Here is an 18480-nt window from a genome sequence, read left to right on the forward strand (position 1 = left end):
AATAGTCTAAAAAAAATTTTTACTTATATATAGGCAGGAAATAAAAATATCTGCTGTGATAACCTATTTACAGAGGAAAAGTTTACTAACTAGCTTTAATGGATGGAAGAGAGGGGGAAACAGCTGCCAGGTTTCCAAATTCGTTCTTATTTGTGCCGAGGATAATTTCTGGGGGAGTGTCGTCATACTTGCCACCTGTAAAAACTTCATGTTTGTAGAAATGGATGGCAATAACAGGGTTAAAGCCTTTGCCCATTTCATATAGGTATGGAAAGAGTCTCTGGTTACAAATAAGTATAATAATTCTAGTTGCAAAAACTGTTAGCAAAGTGATGAGGTCATATGGCTACGCACTCACAACTCTGAATGTTGTAAAACTAAATGGTAAGCTTAATTTTTCTTCTATGTCTGTCTGAGTTAATGCAGAGTTGACTTGATCACACGTTTCTCAATTATTCTATGCGCAGACATTTAGAAAAGCTGTTTCAGGAAATTGTAGATCCCCTTAAACAACTGAAAAGCTGTCTGGGTAGAAGCAATTTAGGATTCTCAGTATTTCTGAGTGAGTGCAAGTAAACAAAGTAAAAATGTAAAATTCGGGCCTGTTTTTGCCTGGGCCTGCACCTGGACACATTATCAAATGGCCATAATTCTATTATGTTGCATTTAAAAAAACCCAAACAAACCCAATCAAGCAAAGAAAAAACTTACAAAACTTACTCAGGCATATTAAAAAATATGTATGTATCTCACCTTGCAGTTAGGGACCCAGGCGTGTAAATTAAGAAAACTCTGAATGTTATAAGTATTTTAAAAAGAAATAAAAAAACAGGTGGACTGTAATAGAAAGTGTTCCTAGTCTTCTGTTTGAGTATGATGTATGTGGCTGCATCTCCTCAATCTTTCTCCCTTCTTGTTGGGTGTACAATCTCAGTAAGTCAGTTGTGCTTATTCAAGGACTTCCCTCCGGCACCCCAGTAGTATTCCCCCAAACAAAAAGGTCAATAGAATCAATATCTGGGATCTCTGCTCTGGGAAACTTTGAAATTGAGATGTATTTTAGGACAAAATTTGAAGTCATTGTCATTACAGCTATGACCACTGTGTGCAGTCTCCTTAGAAAAGGGAATGCTCCAAAGAGTTTGGCTTCGAAAAGCTTGGAAATAATCTTGTTTGTTTGGTATTGTTTATTTCATTTTCCCTTTTTCTAGAATATTATTTACACTTTAAATATATTGGCAACAGGTAAAAGAGAAAAATCGGTTGCAAATTGTTTGGTTTTGTTGTTTAAGGACTGCTGCAAAATTGTTAAGATTTCATTTTGAGTTTGAATAGAGATACTCAAAGCATTCCAAATGAAATTTGAATTGGGTTTTGTTAGTTGACGGTAGTTTAGCTCTTGAATTTGTGTCTGGACACAGTTGCCTTACATGAGTAGCTCTGCAGTGACACTCACAGAGGATGTTTAGTCATTTTTTTTAATGTATCAAGGAATAGCAAATAGTGCAACTCTAATGGTCATACGGAACCAAACTCTTCATTCAGTTGTGGTAAGCTTTGACTTCTCCAAGTGAAGAGTAACATTTTTTGTATTTTCTTTAAAACATAAAATGTGATTGCATTCTAATACTTAACAAAAAAAAAGATAAGATAGACCTTGTCCCTTGTCTGATAATGAAACCATGAGCAACTTCTCATTCCATTCAGACTTCAAGCTATGATTTCATTGCCGCCTTATTGCAGTAATTCTGCAGTTTATAGGACATTACACTCAATGTAGAAGTATTTTTTTAAAAAAATTCCCTTTTTATTTTGGCATATATTCTTACAATATTTTTTGATTTTTCCTTTTCTGTTCTTTCGTAGATGGAGACCAAAACAATTTTTAAAACCAGAATTAATGAGGATACTACGGAATTCAGTGGAGGATGCATATAAACGCCTGATCTATCCTCTCCTCTGTAGAGAATTCAGGTAAGCCCAGAATATATGTGTATTTTCATTCTACCAGTTTCTTAACAATTCTCACCCCAACTTTTAATTACAATATCTTTTATCATTTTGAAAATATCAGCATGTTTTTAATTCTCTGTGCTTACAGAAGAAATGAACTATGTGATCTTGGTTCTGTAGATTTAATTTGTGACCATACCCAGTTTAGATTGTAGTACAGAAATCATCTTTCTGTTAAGATGTTTTGCATGTTTATGTATTTGTTGCTTGTGTACCTATCTAATAAAGTACAGTTTAGACCTACATTACCATAACAGTTGTATCTTTATCCCTGTGTTAGTATACACTGTTTTGTCACTGAATTTTCCCAGCATCTCTTTATGTCACAGCAGTAGTACTGCCAGTGACATTGTTCAGACTCCTTCTCTTTTATCTGTTTGGAAGAAACCAGCAAAGGAATTGTTGGGGCTGGTAGTATCACTCATGTTTGTCATCTGCACTTTGGGGGGAATGAATTAGTCATGGTGTTAGTCTGATACCGTTTTGTGGGTATTGTGATGGCTCTAGACAAGTCAGTAAACTTATTTCTGGTGATACTGTAGTAATGATGTCATCAGACAGTGTCACTTGTAAGATCTGTAATATTGTTCTAAATTTAAAGGAAATTTAAAACTTAGTATCAAAGTAGTGTTAATTAAATAGGGTATTTTCATGGTTTAGTATAGGAGTTTACCACATAATTGAAACTATTTAGTATGTCAAAAAGTCTACAATCTGAAAGATAACAGTACTGAGAATGTGATCTTCTCTTGAATACAAGAGAAGCTCACTGAAGCATCATGTGTTTGATTCTGGCAAGGGTTTCTGATGTGTGACGTATATTTTAATACCTGTTGTGAGGTAGTTCAAATGGAGTTTATCAGAGACCCTGTTTCTGGGACCAGGAATGTTGAAGTGACTTGTGTCAAAACGACATGTTTTGGTTATTCAGTACCTAAAATCAGCAATCACCTTCTGAAATGTAGTTCTTCTGTACCTGCCTGGCTGTGGTCTTATGTTTCTGTTCAAATTAGAGTTCTTTTCCTGACCATTATGGACTGGATGTTCTATGTTCTTCCCCTCTGAAAAGAACTGTCAGCTAAAGTTTTGAGCAGTGGATATTTCTACTGGCTTTTGGGTTTCTTCACTACAGTATGTTGTGTTTTACTCATTACTTTGCAAGCAAGATAGCTTCACCTCTTTTGATTAGTGACCCTGGTTTGGCAGAGTGAAATTTTCGAGAGTGCTGAGTTAACTTGCTTTGTTGTGACATGTCGCTACTTTAGAGGAAGCACTGTGTCTGTTTGGCCAAAATGATGAACATCTCATGATGGCGAGTCCAGCTGTTGGCTTCTGTCACACAAGTGTGAAAGTAGTTGTTGTTCCTAGCCTTCTCTACGATTAAACTCTTGTAAAATAAGAAAAAAGACTTACCTTTTAGTATGGTGGTTCGGTTTTATCATAAGCAAAGTGACATAAGGGTTCTTTAAGGCTCTTTTACTGTGTTTTTGCTTTGTGGTTCCTACCTACAGGACTGTTGGGGCCTGTGTGTTGTGTATAACACTGAGGACTGCTGCAGCAGTAGGTTGCTGAAGGTTTTCTGTTCTCTATACTTCCTAAATGTAGCTCACAAGTCATAAATGCAAAGAATACAAAGCTTGCTGCCCGTTCCTGAGTGGATGTCTGCTTATGTTTTACTCTTTGTGATAATTTTGCATGATTGGTGGTGTCTGGTTAGGAAAAGCTGAAACATCTCCTATAAGAGAGGAATGCAAAGCACCTGCCAGTAGTATTTGTGGTCCATAACCACTTAACCCTTATGCTTCTTTTATTCTCTTTCTGCCCACACCAGAAGTTGATTTCTAGGACTCTTACAAAGGGCTGCTAAAGTATTCAGTATCTCCTTTTAGCATTAATATTTCCAACCCACCCTGCACTGTTCTTTTTTCCTTTTCTTTTTATTACCATTAAATGTTGGAATAGAAAGTTTCTAAGAGTGTCTTGAAATTTCTGGTGCTTCTAGTGATCAGAAGAACGAGACTTGCCAGCAAGACTATTACCTTATTTATTGTTTAATTTCCTTTCTTCCACTCTGTCAGACACCATCATTTCTTGTATCTGGTATAATAATGCGCAGTGTTGCTTTTGGCTCTTTGAAGTACATTTTATTTTGTTGCAGTACTGCATGGAATTATTCCATCAGGATTTGATGCAAGTGATGTGGCATGGACATATTTTTTTAATGGATAATCCTTTCCTAATTTTCCATGCTTTCTCAAAGTGAGTGCTTTCTCTCCTCTGTCTTCAGGGACACAAACACTTCTCTGTATATCTTGTTTCGCACCTGAACCTAGTCTGCAGATATTTTTCCATGGAAAGGATTGCCTCTCAGACTGTATATGGAAGTGTGGAGGTTTAAATCTCAATTTAAAAACTGACTCTTATAAATTGAATATAGAAGTCAGTAGGTCATGATCAGGTTATTTGCTTTTATTACAATATACCTGTTAGTGATATAACAGTCTGAGTGCTTCATAGAGTTCCAGGGAGGGGCTTGAAATTCTGACTTGATTGATACTTTTTCATAAAGCAGCAACTGAAGGGTTTTCCTTTGTTTTTTTACAAAATAATCATTCCTCTTGTGTTTAGAGAGGAGGACTGCTAACCGCCTCTGCCTTATATCTCTGCCATATTAATGGGAATTGTCACAAATTGGAAAAACATGAAGCTGGGCACCTTGCCATTTGGATGAAGCCAGTAGTACAGAGAAAGATATTAGGTTGGTTGAGGTAGCTTGATATTTGTTCAAGGATCAAATGACTACCCCAAACTTGAAATTAAGGGCCAGTACCTGGGACAGTAGATCGTGTCATTGATACAAATGTTGAGTGAGAGACAGTTAGAGAGAAAAGAGAGGTCTCTATTTGAAATTAAAAAACACAGGATATTATGTAATAGCAAGGACATTATGTTCCCCCTACGCACCTGGCGCTTTCAGTAACATTTCCTGTTACTATAACAGTTTCTGTATATCCATGCCAATTTTAAACATGATTTCCATAAGGTGCATGTAACTAACAGCATGTGTTTAGGGACAATTTTAATTCCTTCACAGGTGGACTGATGTGAATTTGCAGTGTGGGAGAACTTGGCCTTGTGGGCAATAGGGACCCCCTGTCTCTGGAGTAGATGGAAAGCTGCAGCTTGGCCTGTCTCTGCTCTTGGACTGGAGGCTTTGTACGTTCAACATTCCCTTATTTACAAGCCACTTTTAAAGTTCATTTCTATGCCTGTATGACTAGTTGAATTTCTGTTCTGCATGTATGAAGAAGATCCATATGGCTGTGAGGCTTAGATATTTGCTTTGTTATCTCTAGTCTATCACAAGTGGCATCAAATTGTTGTGTCCCTGGACTCCTTCTGGAAGAAGCTAGTTCTGTGGTTTAGGGTATTTTTGTCTAATTTATTAAAAATGGGAGAAGGATGCTGCAAGACTGAATGATCAGGAAACAAAATGGCAAATGAAACTCAATGGAGTGTAAAATGATGCTTGCAAGGGGAGGTAATTTTCTTTCTATACAGAATATTAGCTCGGAGCTATCCTGACACTAAGGAAAGATGCTTTGGCACTGTGGAAGGTAGCTCTACATAAATGTGAAGTGCTCAGAAGATAAGATTATTTAGGTGAGGAATAAAGACAAAACATAAAATCATTGATTTAGTTGGCCCATATTTGAAATATTATTGGCCATTTTGGTCCCCTCACCTCGGGGAGGGAGTGTTGGGGGGGAAGTAGTAAAAGGATGAGTTAGAACTGGAAGAGGCCCCGTGAAGGGGAATGAGGTATGAAATAGTTTCTGTGTGAAGGATTGACTAGGCTATGACACTTCAGCTTGGAAAAGAGAGGACTTCGAGATGAATGGCATGTGAAGAATGGCACAGGGTTTCTAGGGATATATTCTTGCTGTCTTCCAGTATAAGACCTAGGGAAGCATAAAAATTAAAAAGAATCAGCTTCCAAAAGAAGGTGGCAGCTATTTGCAGAGTTTGTGATGGACCTGCAGAACTCGCTGCTAGGGGACTATGTGAATGCGTGGGTCCAGTAGGAGACTGGATAGTTGGACGAGAGATCTGTTCTGGGCTACTAAAGCAACAAATCATGTCAAGCTCAGGAAATAGTCTGAGCTGGAAACAGTTGGAGGCTACGGTAGGATTACGGGACAGGTATCCTAGTGCTGCAGTGTCAGCTCTCTAGGCGGCTGCTTATAGCCACACTTGGAGACAGGATGCTGGGATAGAGGGACCACTTACCTGTAGTGCAGCCATTCCCATATTCTTGTTTTGAGTCATGGCAACATACAGAGTGTCTGTTCTTTGATGCTGAGGTCACATTTGAATTGCTAAGGAGTCCTGGAATGCATGTATATCCTTCACCCTTTTGCTTTAAATCGTGTCTGTGTTAATTTGGTGTACTTGGTACAAAACCAAAAAGGATGGGGATATAAGGGAGCCTTTTGCTGTTCCACACTTCCTTAGAAAACGTTCAAACAACATGTGAAAGAGAATCTAGACCTACCTCTAGACTGCTATTCAAATGAGAGATGATGAGGACTTACCAGCTCTTTCTGATCCACTGTGGGATGAGACAGGGCTGAGCTGGTGGTTTTGTTGGATCCTGGGCAAACTCAAGTCAGGCTCAAGTTCTTCCACATCTGAAAATTGCTCAGAACAGCTTCATATCCCATCATGTCAAACAGCCTTTACGAGAGTTGTTTGAACTGTTTGTAGCCTGCTTGTGTCATGCTTTGATTGAACTTGAGTAATTTCTCCTGCCCCATTCTTATAGGGTTAGTTAACTGGAATGCAGGGGTGGTTTTTTTCTTCTTTAAAAATAAACCCAGATATTACTTTTTTTTTTTGCAGTGGTGGTTAAAAGGAAAAGGAGAATAAGGGCACTGGCTACCCGTTAAGTTATATGAAGGCTTTAGTGGATAACTGTTGCTTGCCTAATGGTTGTAGTTACTGACAATGTCATGAAGCTTAAAATAGCAATGGCTACCTGCAAAAGAAAAAAAAAAAGGCATCTGGGCGATGAATATTTGTGTGTCTATTACTTTTTCAATTTTGCTTTTTTTATATAAGATGCCATACCCTGACAAAAATACTTGTCCTTATCAGTCATTGTCTTGTTGGCCACATGTGACAAATAGACATCATGCGTCTTGCACACCTTCACTCAACAAGACTGATTTGTTTCTCATAACACTCTTCAGTAAGTGTTCTTGCTTGAAGTCCTCAAAGTCAGTCCTTGGTACATTAACTCACTTCTTTCTGTTGAAGAATATGGAAAAGAAAGGTGGGGAACATCCTGACCCCATCAGCTTTTGAGTTTGGTTCTGAGGAAGCGGAATACCCTCCTAGAAGGACTCAAGTCTAAAGTCTACGCGCTTCCGTGATGATTATTAGATAACATCATTTGTGTACAAAATTAAATGCCTCATGAGTCATGGTGTGTTAGCAATTAATTGGACAGGCCTTTCCAGTTTCTCTCTAGTACCTCTCAGCCTAAATGATCATCCTTTTTTTGCTGGGTAGTGATTTTTCTCCAGAACTAGGAAGTTATGATGAAATCAATCCATACTTTCTTCAAAGCCACTTTTCTTTGCAATTAGGTATCAGATTTGACGGGCAGTAGTTGTTTGCTCAGAATTACGAGTTGATGCTTTTTAGTTGGTATGTGTACATCCGTATAGGTGCTTCTATTATACTCTTTATGTTGGTTTACTTTCTCAGAACCAGAATGAGATGATCATATAGCTGATACTTTTTTAAAAGTGTCAAACTTGATTGGAAGTGTAATATTTAATTAAAGATAATGAAAACATGATTGGAAAAAGCCTTACAACTTTGACAACTTTGGAATAGTTCAAAAGTGCATTTGAAAGCTAATTGAGGGGAAAATTGTTTTTTTGCTTTCATCCTTCAAAGATCAAAGTTGACATCTGATGCAGAGAAAGAGTCTGTGATGATGTTTGGGAGAAACCTCCGGCAGTTGCTTCTGACTAGTCCTGTGAGGGGCCGAACTTTGATGGGAGTAGATCCTGGCTACAAACATGGCTGTAAGCTGGCAATTATTTCACCAACCAGTAAGTTTCAATTCCAAGTATTTTTGAAAGGTCTGATAAAAATATATTCATTTAGAGGAAAGGATAGTTTCAAAACCTTTTTTTTTTTAATTGAATTATTTTTTTTTCTTAAGCTTTTAGTGTTTTCCACATATCCTGTCATGCAAGTGCCTTTCTTCAGGCTTGATGTTAAGTTTCTGGCACCTGGATTCCCCTGTCTCCTTTGGTGTTATTACTTCTTTCCAGAATAGAATTTAAAGTCCCTCTGCCTTCTTGAATACAGGTTCAAATAATTGTGCCTCTCGGTAGTCAGCAAAGAGAACAGCTGGCATTTTTATTGTTTAACAAAGAATTTGAATTTAAATACTTTCTATAACTTTGCTTTATTTTTTTAGTAGTATCTTGGACATCTGGACACTTTATCAGCCCTTTTTGTTTAGTAGTATGAGTGTTAACGTGAGAAGTCAGAAACATTGTATTTGCAGAACTTCTTTAGTTCAGTTTTTAGACAGATTTCCTTTCCTTTCCTTTCCAGCTCATCCGAGTCTGATCTGGGGGTAGATTCCTCTTTAGGCCTATGCAAAAAATGGTTTAGTTTCCTTTTGTTTTGTTGTTGCTTTTTCTCTGAGAATATACGTACCCAGGGTGGGCATAAGGAAAGATGTGGTGATGTGTTAAAATGGCAATGAAGGTAAGGTAAATGGTTATTAGCTTCCATGGCACCCTAAGCTACTGGTGCCGGTTAGTACAAGTTATTTCCAAATGTGACAGATGGGATGATGGCAAGAGCTGGCTCTGGAGTTCTAGAGCTTCTGGACCGCAAGTCCTGAGACTACATTCCTAATTTTCATCTCTACTGGATCTGTAAAATGTACTACGCTAGAGCAATCAATCTTTTGCAGTGAATTGCTGGTTTTCTCTTTCATAATCTAGTACACTTTATTTGGCTAATATGACTAGATGCTCGTTATTTGTTATGTGGATATGTCCCCAGGGAACTAGAAAATCTATTGATTCATTTTGCTTTGGCAACCAAAGCATTTTAGTCCTCTGCCCACCATACTTTTCTCCTAATCGGATACAAAAATAAAAGATGGCTTATTGAGAAGCTTTCTTTGTGAATCGTCGAATTGCCTTTAGTAGCACTGCAGGATATAGCTTTTGGATCTTTGTGGGGTTTTTTATCCAATGGCTTTGCCTTTCATTGTTCTAGGTCAGATACTCCATACCGATGTCGTTTACTTGCATTCTGGTCAAGGGTTCCGTGAAGCTGAGAAGATAAAGAGGCTTCTGCTACAGTACAAGTATGCTAAAGAAACTTCCATTTATTACTGTTTTTTACCAAAGTAATTAAAATGTTTGCTATATAAATTTGCTTTTGGGTGAAATAAGAATTCTAATAATTTAACTGGAATTACTTTTTTATGTAGTTCAGAGCATATTTATCTTTTAATCTATGTTCATGCTTTTACACTATGTATATGTTAGAAGCAGATGAAATCAAGCCATGGCTATGACTAAGGCTGCATGCTATGAATGTATCCCCATAAAGCTCTGTCAATCTATTTATTTTTAGGAATAGAAATTAACATTCAGCTAAGGAATAAGTTTAGCCTCTCTTCCTACCCCCGCCCCTCCCAAACCCCAAACCACTCATCGATCTTTCCCTGTTCCAAAAGCCGCATTTAGTCTGTGGAAGAGTTTTGTTAAGCAAAGGAAATCCTGCTCGGGTAGATCTCCAGACGGACTTGCAAATAGGGGCAGCACGATTAAAGCGTTATTGTATCCAACTACTTTGGGATCCCCTGTGGACAGATGTCTGCTCCACTGAGTCAGCTGCTGAACTGCCACAGCACACAGTCCAGTTTGTCTTCAAGCGTTAGATCGGCTTTAAAGAAGGTGATTTGATGGCTGACTGGCTGTGGTGGGGGCAGTTAGAGGCAATGACCTTGCAAGCTGTTGCAAACTATGATGCTCCTGTGAAGGACTTGAGATTCTGATTGCTTGGGCTTCTGCCCTTTTTCATGACTCATAACAGATGAAGGAAATAGGAGGTGAAAGAGTTTGAGGACTGTAAATAACATTACATTTCTTTTATGCATACGAAGCATCACTTACGATTTTTCTGCAGATATTACCACTGTTCAATTCCATTACAAATGAGTGAAAATTTTGACTCATCTCTTGAACTATCGCACTGAAAACGTGTTAAACATAACGTAATATTTCCAGGAATATGTTCTCTTTAAATCCAAGCCTTGTGTTACATGAAAAAAATATATTGGTCCTTGTCATGTATTGAATGCTACGTATGAAAAAGTCTAAAAGAATAATTAAGAGTAGTTTTTCATCTTTTTACCCTGTGCAAAGCTGTAGCACTGTTGTGATTGGCAATGGCACGGCCTGCAGAGAAACAGAAGCTTACTTTGCTGACTTAATTATGAAGAAATATTTTGCGCCACTGGATGTTGTTTACTGGTAAGATCGCTTTGCTTGCTGTCATACTCAACTGTTCAGCACATCTTAAGTAGTTTTAAATGTAATTTTGTTGAACTGTTTATTTTTATTGCCTTGTCTGTCTTTTTTTGAGTCGAGCTTGACCCATCCTTCTAGCCAAAGGAAAATGGCTGTAGCTCTTTGGAGCATGAAAGTTGTTCTCCTGAGTTAGTGAGACTCACTGAAGCATTTTATTTTCTCTTCCTGAGGTTCACTCCGTTGCTATTATCATTGTAACAAAGTACGCAAGAATAGCAGCTCAAACGGTCAAGGGCCTGTTTGGCACAGTGTGTTTGTTTCTTGATAAATGAGGTTTAAATGCAAATGATAAAGCTTGTGTTGTCTGACTGCAGCATGGAGTGCTTGCTAATCCTATGGTTGTTAAATGGTCTGGAAATAATTATTTTATTAATACCTATCAGAAAGTAGTGAAGGTATTTATCCTCTTTAAACTTAAGATTTTATCCGTTAGTTCATTGACTTCAAACTAAACTATTTTTCTGTTGACTTGGATGGAAACTGTACTATATCACTTTCTTTTCTCCCATGCAGAACTGCTCTTTTTTTTTTAATTCACACCTTTATTTTCTTTAAAGCATTTTTGGTGATTTACCTTGGATTATCTTTTTGTGCTGAAGTTTAACAGCCAGTATTTAGTTTTCACTATCTTAACATACTGAAATAAGTTATCTAAATTTTTCAAAAAGTTACGGCCTTTCTCTGTTCAAACTGCTGTATATGTTTAATGGAGCCTTTTCTCCATAGATTAAGAAGGTACCTTACAGAAATGTTCAACAAATGTATTATTCCTACTAATTTATACTATCATTTAATTGCGCTTGTTCTTTATTTCTAATATTACAAAGTAAATTTGCACAAGATCTGATACTTAAATCTTCCGTTTTATTCCAGGAGACATAGTAGGGTTTTTCTGCTTTTAATTGTTTGCAAAGAGAGGCTGTTCAGGCTTCTGAAAAACTCGAAGGCATCCTCTTTCCCACTGGAAAACAGTGGATTTTTGATGACTGTAGAGAATGGAAGACACTTCACACTGTCTCATTTTTGGCAAATGCTTAATTTCACTATTGTTCACTTCATATAGTTTAAAAATCCATTACATTGACATAAGCACTTTGTCTGAAAGAGTAATAGTTATTTTATTTATTTATTAATCATGTGCCACAAAATGTAAATAACTATTTAGTTTACACAGGAAAATGTATTTATGTAGTACGGTGGTGGATGGTTTTCTCCCTATGTTTTCCTCTTTAGCTTTAATATTTTCTCCCTGTTTATAGTTCAAGGTTATAGAATTTGCAAAATAATTATCAGTGTTGATTTTGGGGGGGGGGCAGTAGAGCTACCAAGTTCTTGGAACTGATAAAAACTCTTGTGAAAAAGGAATTGGTATAAATGCTCTAAGGCAGAAGTCAGGTTATCAAGTTAGTTGTTTTTTCTGTTAGTGACAGATAATTTTTTAACCTTTCACTTTTCCCAAAACTTGTGATATTTTTGGGGAAAAATATATAAATGCAGTTTTTTAACTTGCCAGATTAATTCCTGGAGGTGAAAATTGGCATGATCAAAAGCATTTTGCTTTCAGTCTACATTTATATTGTTAATGGTTTTCTTGCGTTGTGCTTGCCATATGTGGTGGTGAGCTAGTCCCTACTGCGGCGTCAGAACCCTGAGGCAGTGCACCTTAAAACGAAGTAGGATGTCATTCTTTTTGTAGCGCGTGCCATAGGTGACGTTTGCTGCTGTTGAACTCTGTAGGCTGTTGTTTGTGCGTGCATTTATGTATGTGGGTTTACAAATAAGCTGGACTTACAGCCCTTCCGTCTCTCATCACGTTCTGGATGTCTTGACTGAGTTTCTTTCTTGAAGATCGGGGTTCCCATGCTGCCTCTTCTGCTAAACTAGTTTTATGTGCGTCTCACTGCATTATCCAGTGCTGGGGTTTCTCAGCCATGCTGCTGAATCCTGCAAGATAGCTACTCTGTTTGCTTTCTAGCTCCAGAAAACTTTCTCTTTAATCCCATTGGTATTTCTTAGTAACAGAAAGGAATGATGAGTCCAGACATCCACCCCCCCACTTCTGATGATTCAGTGAAATGCCTGGAATTTATGTCAGTCTGAGTTCAAATGTGTGATACTTGCTAAATGAGGAGCAATTAGTACAGAATTACCATCTGAGCAATAGGCGATGGTAGGCATACGTTGTGTGAACTGCTATACCTCTTGAGGGGAACTGTGAAAGATGACTTGGAAGAATATGCTCTGCTGATCCTCTTTTTATAAATAAAAGTAGTCCCCCAGACCATGCGCTCTCACATCACAAACTTCTCTGTTTCCACGTACAAAGTGTTCCCTTGATTATGTTGTTTTCTCATGATGGGGGAAAATGTGAGGGCTTTGTTTATACATAGGCTGAAAACGGATCTCTAATCAGTTCTGTGGAAACCTGTGGTATGCTTTTGGATGAAGTGATCTTTATAAATTGTTTTTCAATTAAAATCTCTAATAAACACTTCCAGTATTGTTGGAGCAGTTCATTTGTAAAGAAGATCTGCCTAAGCAGGTTGCAGTTGTAACTAAAAAATGAATTTACAAATCAATTTAGTGTTTGCACTGTGGGAAAAACAACAACAAAACCACACAAACAAAACAAAAAACCTCTGGTACTTAAACTGTAACAGAATGACTCAATTGCACCTAACATGATACCATTTCCCAAGCATTCAGCTTCTTGCAGTGATGCACTGAGCGGCATAAAGGTGGAAATCCTTGCCCAGCAAAACAGAGCTCAGTTATTGCTGTGTGCAAGTTTCAGAGAATTGCCAATTGTATTTGCGTTTACAGCCTTTTTCCTTAAAGGGGTCCAAATGTAAATTGGCTTGGCAGATAAGGCTGGATAGTTTTATAGTGCTTTAAAACCAAAATCTTAATCAAATTCTTAAGCTGTCATTCAGAAAGGTGGCTGATAGAGAGGTACTACAGACTGGCTTCCTTGGCAAATAAAGCGTGTAATATGGTACTACTTAATTTTTTTTTGTTAGAAGTGGAGAATAGGATCAGAAATTATTATAAAAAAATAAAAATCTGTTTGTACTTTTATGTCTAGTTCGTCATATGGAACTTGGCTCATGTATTTCTAGGGAAATGAGGCAGTAATAGTCTGTAATTGTAGAAAGAAGGTATGTGCAGTTGATGCGTGCACAACTAATCTGGACAGGTATGCACGCTAATGAAGGTTAATGATAATAACCAGCTTAACACTTGATTGCATGTGTCTGCAGTACATGCTGAAATCGTCTCTCTGCTACTAAAGTCCTGTACAATAATTTAAGAATTGTGCGTGAAGTTATTCTTTGGCTTCAGTATCTGACTGTAGTGAATGCTTAACTACAGACTTAAATGAGGAGTTTCACCTGTTTTTTTAATTGTGTGGCAAGAATAAAATTAACTGGTACCCACTTGAAAAATTTCAGTTGTATCAGTATCGAAAGAGATTTCCAAAATTACATTCTTCATTTCAGTTTATTCATTTCAGTTTCTCTCAAAAACATTACAATATTTTACTGATGACTGCTTTGTCTTTTTTAGTACTAATATATGAGAAGCAGGCAATTAAAATAACAAATCCACAGCAATGGCAAATACAAACTACGTGCAGTTTTACAGAAATTTTCCAAGGAGAGGACAAATCGCTGAAGACAGTAGTAGGAAATGAGGCATATGGCACAATCTTTCATGTGGCTTTAAAACCTGTCTGGACTCAGTTTGACAGTTTTTGATTTAAAGCAAATATTTTTCACTATTTTTGTAACTAACATGCTGTCAGATACCTACATCCAACCTAAATAACTGCAGGACTTTTTTTTTTTTTAAAAAAAATGTAGTTTCCCTTTTAGACCTATGTTTATTGACTTAGATTAGGACTGGACTGGAGCCCAGAGACAGTCATATCTAGTCTTCATGTTTTTTGTTACAAATCAGTTTTTGTTACAAGGTTCAATAAATATTCTTGATTATTTATGTTAGTTCTATTGTGAGTTCTTGCCAAAGATACATTGTATTATAACCAAAACAGATGTTCTGTTTTAGACAAGTGTATTTGTTTTAAGAGGACCAGAAATGTAAATGAAACAACAGTGTGTTCAGCATTAACATGGCAGATGATGAACTTTAAGGATTTCATTGGCCTTTTTGGCTTAAATGAAAATCTTGAAAAAATATTTCAGGAATCTCATTCCACATTTCGATCGCTGCCACTGTTTTTCTTTGATTGCTGTCAGTTGTAGGCATCTTGGAGATGAAATCTATCTGAATGACAGGTGAACTGTGCTGGAGCAGGACAGCATAAACAGCTCAATCATCATATCTGGAAAAAAATAATCGTGGTTTTTCTTTCAGCCTCGGTGGTTTCATTGTCATAATACAAACATTCTTAGTGGTCTGACTTTTCTTATGTGCTTGTTGCATTAATGCACACTCAGAAGAAAGTAGTTCAGCTCATACTTAAAAGAAAGTTTGATAGGTATCATGAATTGTTAATCATCTTCAACAAGCAGTAAAGAATGCAGCCAGGCAAGTGTATTTTTTTGTTGTTGTTTTTTAGGTGGTTTGGTGTTTAGTTTCTGGTTTACTTGGTTTTAAGCTTGATACAAAATCCTTTTCTGCAACTTTCAGCAAAATCTTTTCTTGCTCTTGAGACTTTATAAGCAATGTAATTAATAATTTACTGCCATTTAAGTTCAAACACTTCTATGCTGTGACAAATACAGGAAAGTCTTGTAAAGTTCTCATTGGGTTTTCTTTAATGTTTAAACTGTCTGCTTCAGAATACTTAGAAATGTTCTGCTAAGGTAGAATGGGACTGTTTAATACCTTTTGAAGTTGGACCTTGGTGGCAAGAAATTGATTTGGAAATGTTTGTTCTACAGGATTTTAGGTCCGCTTGTGTTTTATAGGTGTCTGCACATGCTTTAAATATCCTTTTCAATTTAAATGTGTGTTTTATGTTGTTGAATATCTACATTATGCTCTCTCAGCTTTAACAAATGCCACTTTCAAGTTCTATGCCTCTACATTTCTAATGTTACACTAGCTTAATTCCCATTACTTTTCTGCTTCATAGCACTCGCAGTTTGAAAAGGACCTAACATTCGGGTTCACATTATGATAATTAGGTTTCAAAGCAGTGTGGGGGGATTAAGATGTCTGAAGTCTAGTTGCCGAATAAAGTTCAGAACTACTTGTAAAACTTGTTTGAGTGGTTAACAGAAGTGGTTTTATTTATTCAGTGCTCATGCAGCATTAATCCGTATTTCATCAGGTACCCACAGTGCTGTAACTCTAGATATGACCTTGGGACTTAATTTACCCCATCTCAGTTTTCCTTATTAATGTGCCATGAAAGAGGTACATGAAAGATAGCCAACATCAAAGCACCTTTTCAAATAAAGTGGTTGATATGAATCCTCTGGTATTTAACACTGTCTGTCAAATGTTTCAGCTGGTTTGCATCCTTTTACAAGCTATTGCTTGCTGCATTAATGCAGTTGTTTCAAGTCTGTTGAGAGTACAAAGAGGGGTAGGGATATGGGAAACTTTATTCCTATTTCTTTTTGATTATATTTTCTTTAAGCTGTTGTTTTTCTCTGTTAAGCTATATAACTCTATTGATGACACATTTATGTACGCACACCTACACACCTTGGTTGTTAGATGTCTGATAGGGAAGGTAGAAAGTAGTTTGGGAGGTTTTGGCAAAAGGAATATGTATTCGGCAGAAAAAAGTGCACGTCTGAAATGTGCACTGAAGAGCCTTTGTTGTGCTTTCGTCTCTTTCAGGCTCTAGTGGAGTCATGAGAAGTCCTAAACAATGAAGAAATACTTTGAGGAACAAACAGGTTTAAAATGTCTGCGAAGAGAACATAATCAATGAAAGCATTTTTAATTATGCAGTGATTTCCAGCCAAACTGTCTTTTGTCCCTTACTTAAAAGTTACTTTCTGTTGTGATTGTTTACCACAGCTAAGTAAGAACTCACGATCGTGCACGCTTCAAATGAAAAATCATTTTGTGTATATTTATATTTACAGCAGATAGTCCTGTAAATTGCAACCTCACTCTGCATAGACTCCTTCCTCCTACTCTGCTTGATTATTCATAACTATAGGTAGTAATTAGTCTATTGTTTGGCACGACATGGACTGTAATAAGTGTCCGCATTTAAAATAGCATCCAATGCTTGTTCCTGGTGCACCCACAGACTGGTATCTCCGTTGGGCTGAACTCATACTATATTCAAAAGAGGAAATTCAGAAGTCATCTTAGATTTTGAAGCAGTCCAAGAAGGCAAAGATTCCCTTTTGGCCCAGCTCTGTTGCTCACTTCAGAAGTTTCCTTTAGACGCTAGTACCATCTCTAACCATGTTTTTCTGAGGGGAGGAAAAGAAATGGGTAAACAGTGAAGATACAGAGGGACAGGTGAAATGGGCGATGATAACTTCTGGCTTGTATAGTATGAATTTGAAACTTTTTAAAACTTTCTAAGCAATATACTTGACATAATGGTGGAACCATCTTTGAATTCTATTTCAGAGACATACTGTCACAGTTTTCAAAATGAGAACAAGGAGTAATTGGGAGTATGTCAATGTAGTTAAAGAGGTTATGATTTCTTGAAGTTCAGAAAAAGAGTAAGACATATGTGGAGTCTAGACTTTAGCAATGTGAAGGCAGGGGGTCAGGAAGTAAATGTAACTAGCAAAAGAAATTTAAATCTTGAGGAAAAAGTCCATTTTTCCAGAACACTAGGACATGTCATTTGACTTGGGTCCAGGGCAATCTATGGCAAAACAGTCTTGGTGGAGAGAGGAAAGTTATTCATGCAATTTCCCTTCTATGTTTTCTCTTTCTAAGAGAAAATCCTAGTAACAGTAATATCAAGCAAGGATTTTAAAGTTATGCATTCTCAATGTGTAAATCTCCTCAGAAGTTTAGAGGACACTAAACATACAAACAAACGAAAAAAAAATCACTTCTGTAAAATCAGTGAAGATTTAAGATGAAAATCTGTTAAGCATGTGTCAATATGTTCAAGGGCAAATTTGCATACTCTTCAATTAAAATGTACTGATCTCAAATACACTCTTGCAAATCAGATGTGAGAAATTGATCGCAATAATTCCTCTTCCCCTCGCTTTGTTTTTTAACAGAGAAATCACTTGTTATATTTAGGATTGCAAAATTACTTCTCTTTTCAATTTTATGTTCCCCACTGAGCAGTAATGCGTCCGCAGAGCGTTTTCTTGTAGAACTTTGTTACTTTCAGATAAATAAAACACATCTCTTTTAAGGTAATCAGCTAAAAGACATCTGGTATTGCAGTGCAACAAAAGTCAAGTGAAGAGGGAGAGCCATCCAGAAATACTTACAAATATAAGAACATGTAGGGAAGGTAAAAGGTTATTGAGAGATGCCAGAGAAAGGGTATGAAAGAAGCAAGTGCTACTGTTTCTGCATGGAGTGTGCCCATCAGGTCCCCTGGGAGCAGTTTTGGAATGTATGTATTGCACAGGGTGCATTCATAGAGCAAGACTGGGTGTTTTGTTTCCTAAAGCTCACTTAAAACAAAATCACATTTTTACGAAGTATGTGTAGCAAAGATTTTAATGTTCAGCATAGAACTACTAAAACTGTACTGTGAGCAGGGGTTATTAGTTTTGGAGTAGTAGTAGAAGACTTTAAAACACTGTTTTTATCACTGAGCATTGTGTGCTGGTCAGTGTTTCCAACGCACTCTCCTTTGAGAGATGTCTACCAAGACCATGAATATAACTCTGGCCTAAAGTCTCTT

General features: G+C 37.1%; 1 protein-coding gene across 1 annotated transcript in view; it reads left to right on the forward strand.

Moving 5' to 3' along the window:
* The window catches only part of SRBD1 (S1 RNA binding domain 1), a 124599-nt gene that overhangs the window by 17875 nt on the left and 88244 nt on the right, over positions 1–18480 (forward strand). Inside the window, exons 10-13 of the mRNA XM_086460569.1 lie at positions 1867–1974; positions 7981–8138; positions 9331–9421; positions 10488–10595. Coding sequence (XP_086316695.1) covers positions 1867–1974; positions 7981–8138; positions 9331–9421; positions 10488–10595 — 465 coding nt within the window. The remainder of the gene's footprint in view (positions 1–1866; positions 1975–7980; positions 8139–9330; positions 9422–10487; positions 10596–18480) is intronic.

The sequence above is a fragment of the Leptosomus discolor genome, chromosome 2 (genome assembly GCF_034619465.1).
Source record: "Leptosomus discolor isolate bLepDis1 chromosome 2, bLepDis1.hap2, whole genome shotgun sequence".
In the NCBI taxonomy this organism is placed as follows: domain Eukaryota; kingdom Metazoa; phylum Chordata; class Aves; order Leptosomiformes; family Leptosomidae; genus Leptosomus; species Leptosomus discolor.